The sequence below is a fragment of the Ylistrum balloti genome, unplaced genomic scaffold (assembly GCF_031769215.1).
Source record: "Ylistrum balloti isolate Yb309-2 unplaced genomic scaffold, AGI_CSIRO_Ybal_v1 Utg370402, whole genome shotgun sequence".
Lineage (NCBI taxonomy): Eukaryota > Metazoa > Mollusca > Bivalvia > Pectinida > Pectinidae > Ylistrum > Ylistrum balloti.
The window spans coordinates 28,060-50,974 of record NW_026782275.1 but is presented as its reverse complement, the minus strand read 5'-3'; the positions used below and the strand labels follow the sequence as shown (position 1 = coordinate 50,974).

At 36.0% G+C, this 22,915-nt stretch overlaps 2 protein-coding genes across 3 annotated transcripts; one reads left to right on the top strand and one right to left on the bottom strand.

Annotated features, from left to right (window-relative positions):
• Positions 1 to 4: 4 nt before the first annotated feature.
• On the bottom strand, positions 5 to 11,127 carry LOC132554405 (KICSTOR complex protein ITFG2-like). The gene is made up of 12 exons (XM_060218719.1): positions 11,000 to 11,127; positions 10,500 to 10,595; positions 10,070 to 10,111; positions 9,686 to 9,760; positions 9,308 to 9,407; positions 7,215 to 7,357; positions 6,159 to 6,280; positions 4,225 to 4,355; positions 3,884 to 3,972; positions 2,963 to 3,080; positions 1,240 to 1,416; positions 5 to 698 (listed from the first exon to the last, which is right to left on the bottom strand). Exons 1-12 carry the CDS (start codon positions 11,096 to 11,098, stop codon positions 631 to 633), a joined length of 1,260 nt encoding a protein of 419 aa, XP_060074702.1. The 5' UTR covers positions 11,099 to 11,127; the 3' UTR covers positions 5 to 630.
• Positions 11,128 to 11,564: 437 nt separating this feature from the next.
• On the top strand, positions 11,565 to 20,901 carry LOC132554397 (L-proline trans-4-hydroxylase-like). Of its 2 annotated transcripts, XM_060218705.1 has the most exons (10): positions 11,565 to 11,617; positions 12,535 to 12,592; positions 13,017 to 13,098; positions 14,001 to 14,082; positions 14,551 to 14,661; positions 15,364 to 15,455; positions 15,818 to 15,908; positions 16,833 to 16,968; positions 17,310 to 17,461; positions 17,597 to 20,901. In XM_060218705.1, the coding sequence occupies exons 2-10, from the start codon at positions 12,580 to 12,582 to the stop codon at positions 17,753 to 17,755; spliced, it is 918 nt and encodes a 305-aa protein (XP_060074688.1). In that variant the 5' UTR covers positions 11,565 to 11,617; positions 12,535 to 12,579; the 3' UTR covers positions 17,756 to 20,901. The 2 variants fall into 2 exon arrangements, with proteins under 2 accessions (XP_060074688.1, XP_060074689.1); XM_060218706.1 differs by lacking the exon at positions 11,565 to 11,617 and having other exon boundaries at positions 12,557 to 12,634.
• The last annotated feature ends 2,014 nt before the right edge of the window (positions 20,902 to 22,915 follow it).

Genomic DNA, 22,915 nt, shown 5'->3' with positions numbered 1-22,915 from the left:
TAGATAAAAATGGAAGTTACATGTATATGTAGTTAGTATGAAAGAAGTAAAAATATATTGATTAATTGGGGAGGAATACTCTTGTGAGCATGAGGGTAAGCTTGGGCGAGTGGAACAGACAAGGTCCGAGTTTGATCTGGTCAGGTCTGGATGTGTGGAAAGATCGAAAGCTATCTATTTTGATGACCTAATAATAGGAATATATGTACTGGAGAATATTCTCTTTTCACAACTTAATAAACAATATATGATGATGTTTAAAATCATCAGTCGTTCAAATACTTACTATCACTCTGAAATATGATTGTCAATTTTTAATTCATCTTTCACTTCGCGTCTTATTTCACACAAAAAGGTTGTAATCCTTTACAAGCAAGCAGTCAATGTATGAACATTCCACTTTTTGTTTAATTGGAAACAAAGTTGTTTGTATCCCTTAAAAGAAATGATATTCTTTGGGGGAAACGATGTTCATCAGCCCAATAGCTCTGTCACTATTTTTCTGCATGGGATCCTTTGTAGCTGAATTATATATCACCAGCCAGGTACTCTCTGTCAGTATATCAATCGTGCTGTCCACAGAATAACATTGACAAATTCAAACCACATGGAATACACCAAATTTATACATCAAGTCTTCGTCTTTTTTCCATATAAACACCAATGATAAAGTTCCCTGAGAGTTTTGGTGTCAGGATCTGAAACATTAAAGAATATATGGTACAAAAATGAATATACCCCCGTCATCATTTATCAAGAAGAAACGTCTTTATCATGAATAAATTCACAGTCAGCTACTCGTCTCAATCTCATTTCACATAAACATGTATTCACTAAAAACATGCCTTCAGTGAAAACTGTCAACTGTCAGAGTGGAGTGTAAGGACTTTTTGATTTGAGACTTAGTCACTTACAAATTCATAATTGGTAATTAATAACTGCTAGGCTTCTGAAATTTGAAGGGCTATGAATATGACATTTTCATTCAAACGAAAATGTCAAGGGGGCTTGGGTATTTTTTCTAATAACATACAATTTACTTAAAATGCAGCTTGGTCGTGTCCATTGTCCAATAGCAACGTTTTAGTTATGTACCAATTCTAGGGTCTAATGCTCATGTATAAATCAGAAATGTTTAAATAGTTTTCTTTGATACAATGTAGGTTACTGAAAATGAAGTCTGCAAAACACCACAGCATATGAAAACATACCAAGCACATTATGAAATCAAGTTCTTACTTATGATATTGAGCTGTTGGAACAGCTGATGAGTCTCTGGGATCCGGTCCATGACCTCGATGAGGTTGGTGGATTCCACCTGCGGCAGACTTATGTTGTAGTAGATGTATATTTTGTTGTTGAAGGTGGCATACACAAAGCAGGGAACATTTTCGTGGTCAGTCACACTGAACTGTCCTGGAGGGTAAAGGTTATATTTCAGTATTATATATATAGATTGTATAGCAACATGTGGTTAACTTAACTCTCTAGGACGAAGGTATAGTTCTAAAATCATTAAACCATCATTGTGTAAATCGTAGCAGCATACCTCAAATCTTTAGAGCAAAAAAACATTTAACTGCACGTTGTAAAGGGAAAAAGGCAATATAAAGTGCCACATTGTAAGTATGTAACCATGGTACGATTTCTCCAAGCTGTGCTTTAGAGGTCTAGAAAGGTTAAGTTATCTTAACAGTACATTGTGAGTACCTAATCCTGCTAGGGTGTAAAGGCCAAAAAAAGTCAGGCCATTTTAGTAGTACACCCCGTTTGAAGTGGAGAGACCCAGATAGGTTAAGTAATTATATAGCACTATATTATTATATGTAACCCTGGCGCCGATTCTCCAGGGCACAGAGACCCACAAAAGTCAAGATATCATAACACCACATTGTAAGTATGTAATCCAGGTACCAATTCTATAGGCAGTGGAGGAATACAAAGACCAAGTTACTATAGTAGTAAATTGTTGGTATGTACTGTATGGTTGTTAATTTTGGCGGGCTAATATTTTGCAGTTGTCCTGGGTTAAGGAAATGTCTTTCCCACATGTCTATGAAATAGTATCCATTTAAACAGGCATTACAAATATATAATGAGATTTTCATTCCCTGTTAAAATAATGAATTGCAAACTATCTTCACTGACTTTGAAAATAGCGAAATTAAATTCCCCACAAGTATTACAATCTATACAGTATCTGTGGTTTAGACGATCACAAAGGTCAAGTCAAAATAGCCCTACATTCCTAAAAATGTAACTATGTTACCATTACAGCACTACATTCATTAGTATGTAATCCTGGTACCACCACACCAGAGTGTAGAGTACAGAAAATGTCAAGTCAATCCTGGCACCAATACTCAAGGCTGTAAAGGCCCTCCAAGGCCAAGTCATAATAGCATCACATGGTTAGTATGTAACCCCAGGTAACATTCTCTGGGGTGTAGAGACCCACAAAGGTCAAATCGTTATAGCACTTTATGGTCTATATGTAACAAAAAGGTCAAGACATAGTAGCACTACATGTTCAGTATGAACCCCGGGTAACAATTTTCGAGGGTGTAGAGACTTACAGAGGTCAAATCATTATAGCACTACAGGGTCTATATGTAACCCAGGTAACAAATCTCAAGGGCATAGAGGCCCACAGAGGTCAAGTCATAATAGCACTAGACGGTCAGTATGAACCCTGGGTAAGATTTCTAATGCAGGTGTAGAGCAGTACAGTTAATAATCATCTGGATTTTGGTGAAACAATACATAGTCCAGGAACAGACAAATTCCTGGTAATAACTAATTATATGTAGTAAAACTCTTTTTAATGGTTTTACTACAATCTTGCATGCATATCCTTTCACAGATGAAAGTGTCTTTGCTCTCAAATTTACATTATCATCAGATGTAAGCAACATCTACAGCCATTTTACCAATGTACACAAACAAAAACTAAACAACTTACCAGCAGTGAATGTCTTCACATTCTCTTCAAAATGATAGCGAACTACATCTTTGGTGTGGTTCACAATGTAAGTCTGACCGTCCCATGCACAGCAAACGACCTCTTCCATGCCATTTCCCTGTCAACAAGTTCACAGTTGTGATCTGAACATACCTTCCTGTTTGTCACAATGATAACTAAACATATGGGATAATCTAGTGATATATATACACAGGACACTTAGCCTTACTGGGTGATACATAGATAGATTACAAACATGTTCCAGTAGCACTGTCAAGGCCTTCATTTGAACTGAGTCAACCTTAATAAACATATATGAAAGATATTTCAAATTTCTGAACAAAGGTTTTTCTCTTAAGATACTAACACCAGGTAAATCATAACAACACTTAATTCCTGCTTGCTTCTTGAACTTTTTACATTTGGAGAGAATAAAAACACATTTTCTTGCATACATATGAAATTCAATATCCTAGAGATGCCTGTGACTTACTATGATGTTCAGATAGACATGCTTGGGACTCCCCATAATGTCAACATAGACATGCCTGAGACTTACTGTGATGTCTATGTAGACATGCCTGAGACTTACTGTGATGTCAATGTAGACATGTCTGAGACTTACTGTGACGTCTACCTAGACATGTCTGAGACTTACTGTGATGTCTACATAGACATGCCTGAGACTTACTGTGATGTCTAAATAGACATGCCTGAGACTTACTATGATGTCTACATAGACATTCCTGAGACTTACTGTGATGTCTACATAGACATGTCTGAGACTTAATGTGATGTCTACATAGACATGCCTGAGACTTACTGTGATGTTAACATAGACATTCCTGAGACTTACTGTGATGTCTACATAGACATGCTGAGACTTACTGTGATGTCTTTGTAGACATGACTGAGACTTACTGTGATGTCCAGCTTTGTTAATGAAAACAGTTGGTGATCGACTTGTAATGACCATAAAATCTGTTTGTTTTCAACCAGCAGCAGTGTTCCTAAAATCAACAAAATTATCCAGCACCTGAATCAGGTTTAAACATTATTTTAGAAGGGTGATAAAAGGTTACAGAAGTTAGTGATAGATGCATTATCTGAGGATATCTCCATCTAACCTTAATAATTGAGAACATGTTTAAATCTTTATGGTGGTGATACAAATATCCTGGTATATCAATATCGTATGATCAACACTCATGGTACCATAAGTAATGCTTTACCTTACATATTACATACAAAAGACAACATACCATCAAGAGTGCAAAGGGCATAGAAGGTCCCAGCTTCTGTTTCATTGGTTCCCTTTTTAATGCCGCCAACAATTTCGGTAGAAATAGAAATGTTTCTGGTTCTTGAAATCCCTAAACATTCATTTTCAAACCTACAATATGTAAGGATACAAATAAAATGAGGCAAAAATTTGGCCAGATTCAAATGAGATGAGGCACACATTGTGGTAGGATACAAAGAGATGTGGCACACAATGTGGTAGGATGGTAGGATACAAAGAGATGAGGCACACAATGTGGTAGGATACAGAGAGATGAGGCACACAATGTGGTAGGATACAGAGAGATGAGGCACACAATGTGGTAGGATACAAAGAGATGAGGCACACAATGTGGTAGGATACAGAGAGATTAGGCACACAATGTAGTAGGATACAGAGAGATGAGGCACACATTATGGTAGGATACAAAGAGGTGAGGCACACAATGTGATAGGATACAAAGAGATGAGGCACACAATGTGGTAGGATGCAAAGAGATGAGGTACACAATGTGGTAGGATACAAAGAGATGAGGCACACAATGTGGTAGGATACAAAGAGATGAGACACACAATGTGGTAGGATACAAAGAGTTGAGGCACACAATGTGGTAGGATACAAAGAGATGAGGCTCAGAATGTTGTAGGATACAGAGAGATGAGGCACACAATGTGGTATGATACAAAGAGATGAGGCTCAGAATGTTGTAGGATACAGAGAGATGAGGCACACAATGTGGTAGGATACAAAGAGATGAGGTACACAATGTGGTTGGATACAGAGAGATGACATACACATTATGGTAGGATACAAAGAGGTGAGGCACACAATGTGATAGGATACAAAGAGATGAGGCACACAATGTGGTAGGATGCAAAGAGATGAGGTACACAATGTGGTAGGATACAAAGAGATGAGACACACAATGTGGTAGGATACAAAGAGTTGAGGCACACAATGTGGTAGGATACAAAGAGATGAGGCTCAGAATGTTGTAGGATACAGAGAGATGAGGCACACAATGTGGTATGATACAAAGGGATGAGGTACACAATATGGTAGGATTCAAAGAGATGAGGCACACAATGTGGTAGGATACAGAGAGATGAGGCACACAATGTGGTAGGATACAAAGAGATGAGGTACACAATGTGGTTGGATACAGAGAGATGACGTACACAATGTGGTAGGATATAGGGAGATGAGGTACACAATGTGGTAGGATACAGAGAGATGAAACAATGTAGTAGGATACAAAGAGATGAAACACTGTGGTAGGATACAAAGAGATGAGGCACACAATGTGGTAGGATATAGAGAGTTGAGGCACACAATGTGGTAGGATATAGAGAGTTGAGGCACACAATGTGGTAGGATACAGAGAGTTGAGGCACACAATGTGGTAGGATACAGAGAGATGACGTACACATTATGGTAGGATACAAAGAGGTGAGGCACACAATGTGGTAGGATACAAAGAGATGAGGTACACAATGTGGTAGGATATAGAGAGTTGAGGCACACAATGTGGTAGGATACAGAGAGATGAGGCACACAATGTGGTAGGATATAGAGAGATGAGGTACACAATGTGGTAGGATACAGAGAGATGAGGCACACAATGTGGTAGGATACAGAGAGATGAGGCACACAATGTGGTAGGATACAGAGAGATGAGGCACACAATGTGGTAGGATACAAAGAGATGAGGTACACAATGTGGTAGGATACAGAGAGATGAGGCACACAATGTGGTAGGATACAGAGAGATGAGGCACACAATGTGGTAGGATACAGAGAGATGAGGCACACAATGTGGTAGGATATAGAGAGATGAGGTACACAATGTGGTAGGATATAGAGAGATGAGGTTCACTATGTGATATTTAATTGATATGACCAGTAGCTGCTTACTTGTGAATGTCAGCATCCTCAGCCTCTGTAGTATGGTAAAGTGTTACATACGTTCCTCCTGGCTGGGAAACGAGCACTTCTGGACGACCATCCTCACACATATTCACAGTTAATGATCCAATCTGATTCACAAAATCAATAAAAAAAGTGCACAAGTCTAACAAACATGACACCAGTAGAAATGTAAATAGGTGTGTGTAAATCCAATGGGAAATCATCAACACACAACTGCATAATCAGGATGTCTGACAATTTGACTTTATCAAAATTGCCATCAGGATCATATTTGGGTACTGAATGTCTTCCTCAAAATCCCTCACTGCAATAATATCTAACGTACCTATCACTTACAGCAGTAAAATGATGGTGGATATTGAGACAAGTAAGAAGTCATTCTAAATCTTAGAAATCACAAAGTGTCATGGAATGGATCTCATGTTCAGTGAAAAAATAAGTCAATGGTCTTTTTTTATAGTACATAAAGACAACACATTAAGAATTAAGTACCATGAGAACTGCAGATATAACGAGCTGTAAGGTGGTCACTGATACCATTTACTATATATATCATTGTCCCCATTATTTTCTTCCCTCTGAATTTAAGGATTGAATTCTAGATACATAGATCTCCTCTGGAGTATGTCATGACACAATAGAAGCTCTCTTCAACACTCCATGTAGATGATACATGATACATTACATAATCAAGTGCTACCTGTGATCTAATGTATACACAATAAAAGAAGTCAAACAGCTTTATAACGATACCAGGGAATTTCATTGAGGGTTAGCTCCTATTTGATCTGTCAAACTTAGTGATTGGTCTTTTTCTCTTGTCTGGAGCTAATATAAGCATAATACTTTGATTTGGCCGAAACATATTCAAGTACCCTCTAGCTAATACTTTTGGGGAAAAACAATATTACTAACATTATCAAGTAGTAAATTGAAAACTGCAGTATGATGTACTATGTAAATCATAAAAAAATCAAAGTAACTGTACACAAGTTCCCTGTCCATATGCCAGGTTTACAATTTGTTGACTATCAGTGTTACCTGTCCTGTGAGTTGCCATTTCCCTGACTGTAAAAATTTTCCACTGGTTTGTTCAATATCATGGTCCTGGGAAACTGACCAGGTGAAACACCTGACCACTCGATCTGAGTACCCAACCATCACCTCAGTCTGTCCATCCCCATCTGATGGCAGAAGTTACAAGTATCAGTCAATATAACATTTTTAGATTGCTTTTGTAAAGACAAGGAGCCAACATTAAAATTATTGTAAAATCACATTCAAACATTTTTGTAAACTCATCACTCTCAAACAGATACAATCTCTCATCAAGATACAATGATAAAGCTTTGTTCTCTGTTTCTTTCCATCAAATGTACATATTTCATGAAACTATACAGTTGTAATCAAACTCAAGTCTATGGCATGATAATTGCCTGGCTCTACTAACTGAGCCAACGAAGCATGCTCCATCAACTGAGTAAGAGACTGTATTTAACACATATACAAGCCACATTGACTCACTCTTTTTACACAATGTATACTCCCCCTGTTTTTTATTTTTGGTTTTTTTTTTTAGATTACCCAATCATCAACCCTAAACTCCAAAGACCACAACCCATGGGATTTCGTGCCAATGTGAAAGAACGGGGAAAACACATTCCTGTTGAGTGCTCAAACTAGGAATGAAAACAAGATCACTGGCATGATAATGTACTTTCAACTGAGCTAGAGAAGCATGCTCCTGTCATCAGATGAGTGACAGTAACTGTAAATAACACTCAACAGATGAGTGACAAGGTACCAGTTAAGTTTCAATACCAGACAGCAAATACCTTCTTTGCTGTTTAGCAATTATTCTATCTTCTTTTAACAGTCAAAAACAGACTGTTCACCAACCAAATATGTGGCTTATTTCCGTAAATTAATAAAAAAAAAAACCAAGAACACCTTCCTAATTCATACGAAAAACATTTGATATTTTTCTAACTTATGAAGTGATTGGCAGCAGCTTTAACAAAGATAAAAAACACTGCAGTAGTTTACTATTCACAAAAGTGCATCCTGTTCCCACACCTTTTAATACTATCCTATCAAATTACAAATAGTGTCCTACTTACACATCTAATACCAAAATCCCACTCCCACACTTAACCTACATCTGCAAATAAATCATGCTCCTACACCTATAAGCATTAATACCACCCTACTCCCAAACTTACCAGTTACCCTACTCCTACACCTACTGATATAATCCTACTCCCACACCTACTTATATAATCCTACTCCTACACCTACTGATATAATCCTACTCCTACACCTACTGATATAATCCTACTCCCACACCTACTGGTATAATCCTACTCCCACACCTACTGATATAATCCTACTCCCACACCTACTGATATAATCCTACTCCCACACCTACTGGTACACCTACTGATATAATCCTACTCCTCACACCTACTGATATAATCCTACTCCCACACCTACTGATATAATAACTCCCACACCTACTGATATACCTACTCCCACACACCTACTGATATAACACTACTCCCACACCTACTGATATAATCCTACTCCCACACCTACTGATATAATCCTACTCCCACACCTACTGGTATAATCCTACTCCCACACCTACTGGTATAATCCTACTCCCACACCTACTGATATAATCCTACTCCCACACCTACTGATATAATCCTACTCCCACACCTACTGATATAATCCTACTCCCACACCTACTGGTATAATCCTACTCCCACACCTACTGGTATAATCCTACTCCCACACCTACTGATATAATCCTACTCCCACACCTACTGATATAATCCTACTCCCACACCTACTGATATAATCCTACTCCCACACCTACTGGTATAATCCTACTCCCACACCTACTGGTATAATCCTATACTAATCCTACTCCCACACCTACTGATATAATCCTACTCCCACACCTACTGATATAATCCTACTCCCACACCTACTGATATAATCCTACTCCCACACTTACTGGTATAATCCTACTCCTACACCTACTGATATAATCCTACTCCCACACCTACTGATATAATCCTACTCCTTCACCTACAAAATGTACAAATAGCTTTTACCTACATACATACCAACATCATCTATGAGAAGAACTTTGCCATTTGCAGGTAAGTGTTGAGTAAATGATGGCTTTAGTATTTTGTCCAGTTCCTCCTCAGTATCCTTGCCAATCTACGAATAAAGTATTCATTAACAAAAAATGAATGAGTAAAACTAACAAAAAGTTTTAAAAAATTTAATTACAATCTGTATATCCTATGTCTAATTAGTATATGTCTCCTGTTTGGTCATTTTCCAAAATCTATCTGATACTTTTCTAAGGTTCAAAACATTGTAGATTTTGAATTATAAAAGTAATTAAAAATATACAAGTTGCCAAATTGTAAAATATCAATGTTACAATGAGCACCATGTGATGACCCTGATCAAATGAAAAAAAAAAGAATTACCTCCCCTGAAGATGAGTCCCCTTTCACTTCAAAGAGATAGCACCAGCCCTCAGCTGTCAGGACCACCAAGATATTCTGTTTGTGAGATATTGAGACCCATCAATAATTTGTAACAAAATATAAGTAGGATTTGGGGGAGTTCATCAGGGGCATTATAATACAGAAACTTCAAAATGGCCACTGAGACTTGTAAGTAGTTAAAAAAGGAAGAACTGTTCAAATTCATCAGCTTAAAACAGTCAATAAGGTCTAATTTCTTTTGTGGGGTACAAAATTACATGACCAGAAAAAAATATACATAAGTACAGGAGGTTTATTGCTTTTAAACAATATTTTCACCAATATAATATTCCAGTGAAAAAAATGTACTTCATATTTACTTACTTTGCCTTTTCCATAGACATCTCCCACACCAATACATGTAATCTGTAAGAATTATGAGCGACAATTTAAACTGATATTAGTTGATAACTGTTTGTATGACTATATCATCCTTCACTTGTTAATTGCTTGTAGTTCTTTGTCATTATAAACAATGTATGCTGAAAACAAAAGAAGACTTCACCATTGTTCGAGGCTACATATTTCATACATGTATGACAATATTTCCTAATCTTGAAAGGTCCGCCATTATTATGCAATCTTTTGATAATATCATAAATGGGTTTATAAATGGTTCTAATTCAATGTATAGTGGTAGACAAGTTACAGGATAAACTATGTACTACTTACATGTATTAAACATCATAACAATTTACTGTGTAAAAAGTAACTTAATTCATAATTACAGATTACATGTTTCCAAAATACTTACCATTCCCAGGTCTGTACAAACTTTCCATGGTCTTCGATTTGTTCCTTTGAAGATTGCAAGGTCGCCTTCTGTGTTACCAACTATCAATTCATTGGCCTGTTGGACAAATAATACGTTTGATATAAAAAGAAATTGTCTGAATACTTGCTGAGCAATAGAAAAGCTACATAGGGTATTTCCAAACTGATCTCATTTTTATCATTAAAGCATATTCAGTAATCTACAAATGCTGCAGTCAGTGACCATGGATTTGTGGATACTGTACATAGTCATAGGTTAATGCCGGCTGCTTATATTATTGTTTCTTGGTTTGGCGAGGAGATACTGGATCTCCAATTCATCCTTTAATTGAAGAAGGATTTCCTACTCTGAGCTCAGACACATCGATGCACACAGAAGTCATATTTATGTTTGAACTGATATTTTGTTCTCGTGTTTCATTTTATTGGAGGGAGATAACTCGCTCCTTTACAAATAAAATTTCAATATCTTATAGTTACCTTGTCATTGTCGATGTCAGCTAAGGTTATTGCTTGATTGAATAGATTCCCGTCAAAGTCAACTTCAACCCGTTCAACAAATGAAACGGTTCGCCACATTATACAATCTTTGACATTTCATCGGTGTTACAACATTATGTACGGAAAATGAAACCAGACTGTTGGTGGAAATTAGGTACGCCGGTCTCGGCCCCGGTACCTCTACCAGGAAATTTAGAAATAATTCATACAAATCAAACAAATTTCAAAAGTTCAGCATAAATTTATTTAAATGTTTTAAAAATCTGAAACTTTGTATGAATTAATCTAGATATCTTCTGTTACGGCACAGACTGAAGGAGTGACCTCCTTCTATAGGTATAATAGCTGTATTTTGAAAAGAAAAATGGAAAATTTCACGTATGGGTGTGGCATACGAGGTTTCACCCCATCAAAAATACAATCTCGATATCTAAATTAATTCATACAAGTGTCATAAATTCGAGATATGAATAATTTCTTAATTTCCTGGTACGAGTATTTGGGGCCGGACTGGGGCCGGGACCGGTCTACACATTTCACCACCATCCTATCCCTCAAATAATCGGCAGCTTCAACAACTTGATATTGTGTACAAAAGTATGTAAATATCAGTGTACATTTGTCTGATAGTTGTTGCAATGAAATATCTGTGTAGTTGTGTAAAGTCAAAATTGAAATATTCTTTCAGCCTGTCACATTTAATGCAAGTATACTTATCACTAGGTTTATTGTGCTATCTATAAACGCAACACAATCCGCTAGACTACGGTACGCAGATGAATATACATCCTCGGCTCATTAGTTTCTGACCCGTTAAGAACCATTTCTCGCTAGATACGCTATGACAACGAATTGCCATCAAACAAGTACATATATCAATGCAAATATTATCATATTATAAGATTTATTTAAACAAGAGGCCTACAGCCAGTGGCCTTGACGGTCACCTGAGATAAGCAATATTGAATACAAAGGTTACAGGGTAGTTATCAAGTGTCAGGAAACAGAAATTACGACACTGAATATAGTAAGAATTATCGGTGTATGATGAGAGTTTTGATGGTTTGTAGACATTGACAATTGCTTATGATCATCAATGTCACAATTTCTTTTTTCATGACAATATTGCTTATCTGAGGTGACCATCAAGGCCGCTAGGTCTCTTGAATATGTTGTAAAGAACATGTTTATTTACGAAAATTCATAAAATTGCTCCTATATCCACTGAAGTTTGAAACTGTATTTCTGTGCGGAGTAAATATTTTGTCATACCTCATCAGGCAGAGTTCAACGTAACGTTGGTGTCAGGCAGAATTAAACAACAAACTACTTGCCAAAATGCAGCTTTCATTTTCTATATAGTTAATATGAATTCAATTTTGACGTTTGCCATTTATATGCAGCTCAGACCATATTTGTATTATGAAGAAAGAAATCAATTAAGTGGATGATATACATGTACATTAAGAATTTTCGATCAGAAAATCAAGCTTGTACCATAATTATTTTGACAGGAGCCTCAGTGATCTAGAGAAGATCAATCTATATTCCAGCACATCATGACATCTGCAGGTATGTGAAATTCACAGAAAGAGGGGGCACTTTGTGTCAAAGGTAGGGACCTATTATAGAAAACTTGGATTACTGATCCTTAAGGAGCTAATCAGTAAAATTTGGTCAGCATGTCTGATGAATGAAATGTTTAGATGAAGGATAAGTCATGGATAAATGCTATTTATATTGATATTGACATGTGTGCACTCATGCGGAAAGATACCAACTTTAAGGCTTTGCGTGATAAAATATTCATCTGTTGAGGCATGCATTGACACAAGATTCACACCAAAGACTTTTCACATCAAACATGCATATATATAAATAATTAAATTAACAAAGTGTCAATTAGAATGTACATTTGTCCATATTTGATCTCCATTCACTTTTCTATTGAAACAAATATCGTTTTGTGTGACAAATATAATGTTTTTATTGACAGAGTACAAGTGTTTGGATGGAGACCTGAAAGTGGTTGACAGCATGAAGAGTGATTTCGACGAACATGGATACATCATGGTCAGGTAAATGTTTTGAAATTCTCTTTTTCCTGAAGTTTTATTTGAACAGTAAGATTTCTCAGTTATTGCTCTTTTTAATATTTTAGGTAAGCATACAACTGATAATCCAGACAGGAACAAGATAATATTTAATGGAAGGTTGCATAATGTAACAATTATGGTGGTGTGTGGAGAGACAATGTTTCCTAACAAAGTGGATCAAGCTTTACTGTACTTACTCAGTACATACAGTTATACTAAAGGGACACAATAGAATTACTATATATAGAACAGATTCAGTAGATCCAATCATACTATCTGGACTTGGTAGATCCAATCATACTCTCCGGACCTTGTAGATCCAATCATACTGTATGGACTGAAATCCAGTCGTACTGTATGGACTCTGAAATCCAGTCGTACTGTATGGACTCTGAAATCCAGTCGCACTGTATGGACTCTGAAATCCAGTCGCACTGTATGGACTCTGAAATCCAGTCGCACTGTATGGACTCTGAAATCCAGTCGCACTGTATGGACTCTGAAATCCAGTCGTACTGTATGGACTCTGAAATCCAGTCGTACTGTATGGACTCTGAAATCCAGTCGTACTGTATGGACTCTGAAATCCAGTCGTACTGTATGCACTCTGAAATCCAGTCGTACTGTATGGACTCGGTAGATTCAGTAATAGACTTGGTGTATCCAGTTATACTGTAAGGACTCAGTAGATCCAATCATACTGTCTGGACTTGGTAGATCCAATCATACTGTCTGGACTTGGTAGATCCAATCATACTCTCTGGACTTGGTAGATCCAATCATACTGTCTGGACTTGGTAGATTCAGTTATGATTAGATACACTGGTGGGCAGACAAACAAGATGGATATATATTTTTACATGTTTAACATTCTTTTATTGTAGAAACTTTTTGGATTCAAAAGAGCTCTTGCAAATCAAGAAGGCATTGGAGGACTATGACAGTGTAACAGGCAAAAGCTATAAAGTAAGAAATCACATACCCAGAAGACTGAAACTTCTGTGTGAAGTCTTCAAATCATCTATTTCAACAAAAATTTCAAATTTAGCTCATGCATTCACATTTTATTGTTTATAATCTTATACAATGCCAAACATTTGTTTTAATTCTAGAACTAGAAAGGAACAAACTCAACATTGTACACTTTATTCTAAAAATGTATCTTTGTTTTGATATCTCGGAGAGAATTTAAGCAAGCTCGCTAAAACGTCCTTTTTTGTATGTGTGCAAGTCAACTTTGTTAATTTTACATTTTCTTGTTATAAAAAGTTTGTGAATATTTAAGATAAACATTAATTCAGAGATACATATATCATATAACAATATATGTATTATATATGTCCCTGATTGACTGTATATCGACACCTGAGAAATCTGACAGATTTTACAAGGAAGAGAAAGAACTGAAAATCATGTCATTTTAACACCCGACAGATATCTGATAAGGATGGGAGGGAATGTAGGTTAGCCCTCTGGAGTCATCCAGGCAATGATGTAACAGGAATGGTGGCACGCTGTGAAAAAATGGTGAACACTTGTGAAATGGTAAGAACAGATCATCACAACAACGGTGAACTTGTGCATGCCGAAGGAAATCTGTGATTATTACATAAGTGTAAATTAGGACTTTCACTGTGAAATATGTTCTTTGTCTGGAAATGGTTCAATATTCTGTAATGTTTGTATAATTTGAAAACTTATGAAATTGAATACAGAGGTTAAACAATTAGACATGTTTTCGTAGTAAAGACTGAAATAATTATTTCTAAGGTAATTAAATAAAAAAGGAGAGCGTAGGGAGATATTAACAACCTCCAAACACCTTCCGACTTTTTATTTATTCCCAGACATAACTTCCCCCGGAGATGTATATATAAGTTATTTTCAGTTATTTCGGTCTTTTATCACAGATGTTAATTTGAAAATTAAATTTCTTTTGAAAGAAACATTGGAAAGTCCATTGATAAAGATTTTTACGACAATGTCTCGTTCAAAGTTAAAGGGATGTCTTCATTCTCCGATGATGAGAGATTTTCTTTCAAAAAATGGCAAAAGATGGGACAAGTATATGATTGTGAACAAGACGAAGAGTACTTTATAAAGAGTATGACTAAAACTTAAATTACTGAAGATGATATTGCGATGTTTATAAACTTTCTCATTGGAATTATCTTTATAGATTTCAGTGTTAAGGTCTTATAGAGTATTGGATTACTACGTATTCCAAAATTTGTTGTGTGTTGACAGTTACTAGGTGGGGATGTCTACCACTATCACACAAAGCTGATGATGAAGAATGCAGAGACTGGAGGATGTCATCTTTGGCACCAGGACTATGGGTAAGTTATATGCAGACCATTTTGTCTCCTGACATAGCTATCGGAGGTAGGGTGGGTTGAAGATGAACAGCATAGTGTCATTTAGCACTACAAAACTTTTTCTAACCCCCAGGTGACATGTCATGGTATGTTATACGGGCAGACTTATAGACAACGCTTCCCTACATATAAGGAGTGCAGTAGTGTATGCTGATATAGTGAGCTGTATTGCTTATTACTTTCATATATATATATGGTTAAAATGGATTTACCTTAATCTTAGACCTGTGAACAAGTCTTTGTAATGTGATTCCCAGCTGAGGAACTTTGGAATGTTACTTTAACTGTTGTATTAGTATAACTAGATATCGTCATATTTTCAGGTACTGGTACAAAAATGGATGTCTGTTTCCCGACATGTTGACTGTTTTCATTGCTATTGACAGATGCAATGAAGAAAATGGCTGTTTAGAGGTAAAACATTTTGCTCTAGAAAATCTTTGTGGCATTACGCCAGTTATAAGAAATCTTTAGAATTACACAATTTTAAGATAAATAACGGAGTTGGTTTGTATCAGTGCATATCTAATGTAATATCACACGATTACATAATGTTAGAGGGCATTCTCCAGATTATATTTAGCGTACATTCTAGGTATTTTCTTCATTTTTCATAATTTCTGTGAATGCTGTCATGTCAACTATTACAGACTCTGTGTATGTGATGTATTTACATGTACAGGGAAAATCATTTTGTAAAGCAATACAGTAAAGCCTGTACAGCCATTGTCTCCCCACTTACTTAAGAGCTGACTGATTGGATACACAGATCTGTCAGTAGAGTATCTGAATTTGCAGCCTCAGGTAAACGTCTGAGGTAGATGGTTTTATCTCCATTCGGGGCCGTTCGATAATTCTCAGGAAACTTAGATCACTGGCCATTTTATGCTGTCATGTTTGTGTTTTTGGGCAAGCACTTGACTCCAGTTACTTTTCACAACATGTGATGGGACTTCCATATGGTGTTAGGTAGTGTAGTCACCTGCTTCTACGAGGAGACTCCTCTTTATCTCTCTTTGCATTTTAATGCATTATGAATATGCCAGAAAGGAAGGGACCATGAATAGCATTTTTTAATTAAAACTACTAATTAATGTTATTGGTGGTGAAATTAAATGGATTAGTAAAAGGAAGTGTGGAAGTTTTAGGTAATGAAATAACTGAGGCGGGGTCAATGGAGTGTAATTATAGTTAATTGGGTCAAGATGCTTAAGTGTATTTATAGTTAGAGTTGAGGTGAAAGGTGCATAAGGTACATTTAAAAACAAATGTGATCTTTGAAACATATTAATAAAGAGAATGTAGTGATTATACTGTTGATGAAGTATTGTTTTGCAGATACTGAGGGCTTCCCACAAGTGTGGAAAGATAGATCATTTGATGGTAGCTGGCCAGACAGGGGCTGACATTGACAGAGTTATGGACATCAAGAATTCAGGACAATGTCCACTGGAGGTGGTGGAGATGGAACCTGGTGAGAACAAACTCTATAGCAGCTTTATGTAAATAATCTAACTAATATTAGATACTTAGAAAATAGTTAAACAAATATGTATTATAACTGTCTTGAGGACAACAAGATATCACCGACATTGTCAACAGAATCATAGTTCAAATTCAAATTTCAAAATATTGAAAAAACTTCATCGACGACACTTGGTATGCAAATACTTACAGTTGATAAGTATTTTGGTTTACTTTTATCATAACTAGGTTTCCTAATGTTGTACTAAAATGCCCCCTGAGGAATTTTCACTGTATAATATTGTAAAACAATATGCATGTTGTGTAACAAAATCTGTTTTGTTTTCAAAGGGGATGCTCTTTTTTTCCACTGCAATTTACTCCATACAAGTGGACCAAACTTTAGTCCTCATAGACGATGGGCTTTCCTCACTGCATACAACAAAGCCTCGAACAACCCAGTCCTGGTTCACCATCACCCCCAGTACACACCTCTTTATAAGGTACCCGCCCCTTTCTTTTGGTCACTTGCTTGATTGAAGTACATATGTACATGTAAAACACAGCTTCTAATCAGATGTTCTAGATTACATATATGTGTCTGCCTTATAAACATGTGTCCTGCTGTCTGTTTTCAGGTCCCTAATTCAGCCATTCTTGAATGTACCAACTTCACAGACATGACAGGAAAGGACTTCCTTGATCCCAAGAACGACAAGACAGTGGTATCTGTCGACCGAAATGACAACGATGGATCTCCCGAGGAAAAAAAGAAGAAGTCCAGTGAAGGAACATAGATGATCCTGTCACAATGAAAATTGTGCCTTTATAAACGTGGGATATACAAACCTTGTGCCTTTATAAACGTGGGATATACAAACCTTGTGCCTTTATAAACGTGGGATATACAAACCTTGTGCCTTTGTAAACGTGGGATATACAAACCTTGTGCCTTTATAAACGTGGGATATACAAACCTTGTGCCTTTATAAACGTGGGATATACAAACCTTGTGTAGATCATGCTGCCCTTATTGAAGTGATGTTTACGATTTTTAGTCGGCGGGAGTTATCACTCATTCAAGTACATGGTAGTTAAACATCATTCTTATTCTCCCTGTTACGGAGTACGAAAAAGAACAATTTGTAAAAAGTTGGATTTCCAACAATGCTAATTTCCCATAGAGGTCAACCTAAAGATTTTTCACCCTTCGAGACCACTCACCGACACATTGCTTTGTGCCATCTAAGTTGGTTCCCTTGGCTTTAAATTTAATCCAAGTTAATCAATGCCATGCTTGCCTAATTAGCTAATTACGTAGCTAAATTACTAAACTATGAATGCTCTTTGTCATAAAACAAATAAGAAATTATTCTTTCAATAAAATAGGAAAGTTTGAGCCAGAAACTAAATATCAAAATACTGAAACAGTAAAGTATACTGCAGATATTATTGATTTTTAAGCATTTTGTGAGAAAAATGTCAAATTTTTGTGAACAAATGACATTTTGAATGTCTTCCATATTAGTTTTTCCAAAATAATTTAGCGGAAAGATAACTTTATCTTTTACCTTTATCCTGCCCATAGATCTTAAAAGATCTTGTTCAAAGTGTTGATTTTTGGCTTATCACCCCAAAGACTTGAATGATAGAAGACATAGGAGACCACCCTGTTACACTCCAAACCTTCATGTACGCAGGTGCCTCTCCTAATTATAGAAACGCCTAGCATGCATACAAGTAACACCAACATTTCCTTGAATGACTACACCTGTTAATCATAATTAGGACGTTAAATATATTATATGACTTCTATTTACTATCTACTTGAAATATAAGACTTCCCCAGCAGATTTGGTTGTTTGACGTTTGAAAATCAGATGGCAATAACTTTACTGATGATCAAGTGCTTTGAATGTGTGCTGTGTGCTGTGTGCTGAGATAAACAAATGATTAAACTGTGTAATTAGTGATGATTCAATGATGTTGATTTTACCAATTAGAGTCAATATTCTTTTATTCCATGTTCTGATGAGCGATTTAAGTTGAATCAGTTTCTGATCAAAGTTCAACTTGAGTATCTCGTTCAAATTGACATGAAATTCAATTCCAAGATGTGAGAAACTGTTTCAACCCCACTGTAAATGTAGTTCTGAAATAAATTTCTCAGAACTGTATTTCTTACAACCAATCCATACACCAGAGTTTTTGAAATATTCATTTTCAATCCTGATATCTTTGCATTAGAAGAAGTTCTTAAATTGATTCAGGAAATGACCTTTCTGTACCATCTAGGGCAAGTGAAGTATCGTCCCCATATTGAGACAGAAGTATTGGACAGTTATCAATATCAATAACCTTAATTTCACCATTATTTCTTAATCTAACTGCCAAAATTTCAGCACACAGAATAAATATATAAAGTGCAATAGGGTCACTTTGACGGCAACCGCTTCTTATTGAAAAAAATGGAGATAAATTCCCACCCTGATTAATAGCAGCATTAGCATTATGTAATATTTTAACCCATGTTATCATCCTACTTCCATACCCAAAAAATTGTAAAACTTTTTCAATAAATAACAAAGAGAGACTGAATCAATAATAAACTGTTTTATTTACTTCTTATGCTGTTTTGAAACCCAACCTTTGGGATGAAATATTTTACATTCCACTCATAGATTTTATTTCGTCAGCAGCTGCAGCAGAGCGTATGATGTAACTGCCATAAATATTGATTGTAAATATGTTTGTGTTCATTATTTTATACAACCATCAGTTAGTATGACATTTTCTAGCGTTGTCCTCCACTCCGTCTCGCTGCCACAGTTTTCAACCAATCTATCAAACTTGGTAGGCTAAATCACTAGGATAGAAGTTGTGTTTTCTCAAAAGTCAGTTTGATAAGACTGTATTGCCTTTTAATGTTTTCCTGAACTAAGTCTCGTCCAGGCATCACATCAATGAGTGGTCCATCGTTTCATTCAAACTTTGTAAGCATTAGAACCATGGCATAAAATTGTATTTTCCCTGATGGCAGCTGGATTCAACAATGTCCTGTATGGGGACAGATGGGGTATCTTCTCCCTTAGCTTTAAACTAATTATTTTTGATTTATAATCAGAACATAGAATTGTGGTTTTTGGGTTTTATTAATGTTTTTATTTTATCCTGATATCTCATCAGATCCAACCAATTTTTTTTTAAATCTGATTTGAGGTTGCGTTTTTATTGAGGTCATTTATATTCAACAATAATGTCAGTATTTCAAAGAGGTATTGCCCTTCAGTCATTTTAGCAATCAAGCTATTTCCAGTCCGTCTTTTATAAAACTTGTTATGCTTTAATTTATCATCAAAACAAGAAGAACTATTCGACCTATTGACATTTTGTTGCAGTATTCCGATGTCCACATTTGTTTTCGTTTAGATAAAATTATTTTGAGTATTGCTTTGGCACGGGACAGGTGTATATTGTTCGGCCATGCTGTACTCCTTATTTCATTATATTGTCTCACTAAAAGTAAATGATATGTCCGTATCGTATACTACAATGCACATTTATATGCTGACAGTGTTTGGATATAATTTTCAGGGACAGCATCAGTGACTACAAATGTGATATCAAATAAGCATTACCTGCTGTGATACCACTCTGATTGAATTGTTCATCTGTGATATTGTTTTTTTGTGATTTTCATGCCAATAATTGTTGTGTTCTGAAATTTGGTATGCCAGTACCATTAATGAAATGAGACTCAGATGGAATAATGCTATTGTGAATAGATAGATAAACAGAAGATTTTCCTGGTTTCTTTATAAACAACCAATATTTCTCCAGGTGGTTTGTGAATTTTGTATATACATGTATATATCTCATAAGCATGATGGAGTATTAATATTTTACTCAAGATTAAAACAATATTAAACGAGAAATCATTGAATTTTCTGTTTATGTTATTTTTCAAGTGAAGTTGGAAGAAGTTGATTCCAATATAAAACACATTAGTGTGTGAAGAAAAAGCATGGCACTGCATACTATTTGACATCGTATGGTTATGATATTACAATCGTGACGTAAAGACAGCAACATTATGAATTTGCCTCTTTATGCAGTATGCTGCTGTTTGATACCGTTATCTACCAAATTTATAAGATAAGAAAACAGTGTATACAGCAAAACTTCGGTAAAGTGAAATCTAGGAACCAAAAGAGGTCATGTCTGTTTCATGAGAGCAGGTTTCTCATATCTAAAAAATCTACTCTGTAAGAGCACTGCAGGTGTTGTGAAAACTGAAGGGGTTGATCTAGTCTAACATGGCTCAAACCTACTCCTTCTGTAAGGTATGTGTTTCCAGAAATTCCTGGACCAGTGTATCTATTGTCCGTCGCTCTTCTTTGTTACCCAACAAAGCCATGACACTTTAAAAATGTGAACTGAAACAGGATTTTTCAGCGTCTAATGTGTCTTTCAAGGGTTGCTTCAGAAATAGGCATTTTCAAATCACAAAGACAGATTATTATCGGATCAGGTTGTTGAGTCCACTCAACTTTCAAGTTCACTTCCCCCAAACTTTGGATTTCCAAACAAAATGTCTACATCTTGAAAGGATATAAAATTAAATTGATTTTTGTTAAGTGCAAACCAAGCTGTAAATTCTTCAATAAGTTGGACTATGAAATAACACTCAGTGTGCTTCACTGTTTTGTTCCAATGTTTCTGGTTCTCTTTCACAAAAGGTACAAATCTGACTAGATGTTGTCTTAGCCTTTTAATAAAATAGAGTTTGGGGAAAGAATTCTATGACAGATTTTATATTGAAATGCTTGAAGTTTGTTTTTTCTGGTACATTTAAAAGAATTATTGTTGATATCATCCCATTTCATGCTTCCATAGGAATTTATTTTTGTTTCTTCAAGGGACATTTTACACACTTTTAAGTATTTTTTAGTTTTAATTAAGGAAATCATGTCCTTCTGTTAAATAGGTGTATTTGTGTTACCATTTTCTGCTGCTTGTCTCAGTTCTATCCTCCACTTCCTTTCCAACTTATTAACTAAAGTCAAATGTTCCATAAAACCAAATGAAGGTATATCTGACAGTTGATCAGAAGCACACTAGGCAGACTTTGTCACATGCTAATCTGAAACGTTTAGAGACAGATTTCTGCAGAGGTTTGTGACTAAGGATGAAACGTGGGCCCATTATTTCACCCCACATGCCAAACAACAGACTAAACAATAATAGCACCTTGATCACCCCTGCCAAGGAAGGCACAGACTTTGGCCTCAGTTTCCTGGGATGCTGATGGTATTGTTATGGTAGATTATTTGCAAAAGGGACAAGCAATCAATGGCCCATATCATGTATCAACTCCTAGGCAATTAAATAAAAATATTTTACTCAAGAGACGAGGTGTGTTGTTCCACCAGGACAATGCCTCTGTTTACAAGTCTGTCGTTGCCATGGCTGCCATTAACAATTGTGGCTTTGAATTGATTGAGCATCCACCTTATTCGCCTGATCTCGCTCTATCAAAACTTCCATCTATTTCCAAAATCGAAAAAAGGCCATTTCCGGTTCCCACTCTCGGTCAGATGATGACATCATACATGCAAAGGAGGACTTTCTGAACGGTCAAAAAACGGACTTCTTTAAAAATGGCATTGAGGCCCTTAAACACCACTGGCAAAAGTGTATAGATACTGAAGGGGATTATGTTGAAAACTAATGCAATATGTCTGCCAAAAGTCAAACCCTCAAATATGAGGCTCATATTCATTAATCAGCCTTTGTATTGAGATACTGCCATTGGCTCTTTGTTTTCCAATACATAGTATATTTCTATAGTTCTGTCTTTCTGATCACTTCCAATCACACCAGTGTTTATTTTGTCTGCGATGCCATACTATCATACTTTATATCTTAACTAAGTTTTTATTCCATATGAGATTTTA

Coding starts and splice junctions, on each gene's coding strand:
- LOC132554405 (XM_060218719.1), bottom strand. CDS start 11,098: ATGTGGCGAACCGTTTCATTTGTTGAACGGGTTGAAGTTGACTTTGAC. Junction 10,112..10,499: donor TTTGTACAGACCTGGGAATG/GTAAGTATTTTG, acceptor TAATTCTTACAG/ATTACATGTATTGGTGTGGG. Junction 6,281..7,214: donor AATGGCAACTCACAGGACAG/GTAACACTGATA, acceptor TTTGTGAATCAG/ATTGGATCATTAACTGTGAA.
- LOC132554397 (XM_060218705.1), top strand. Junction 15,909..16,832: donor AAGAAAATGGCTGTTTAGAG/GTAAAACATTTT, acceptor ATTGTTTTGCAG/ATACTGAGGGCTTCCCACAA. Junction 17,462..17,596: donor AGTACACACCTCTTTATAAG/GTACCCGCCCCT, acceptor GTCTGTTTTCAG/GTCCCTAATTCAGCCATTCT.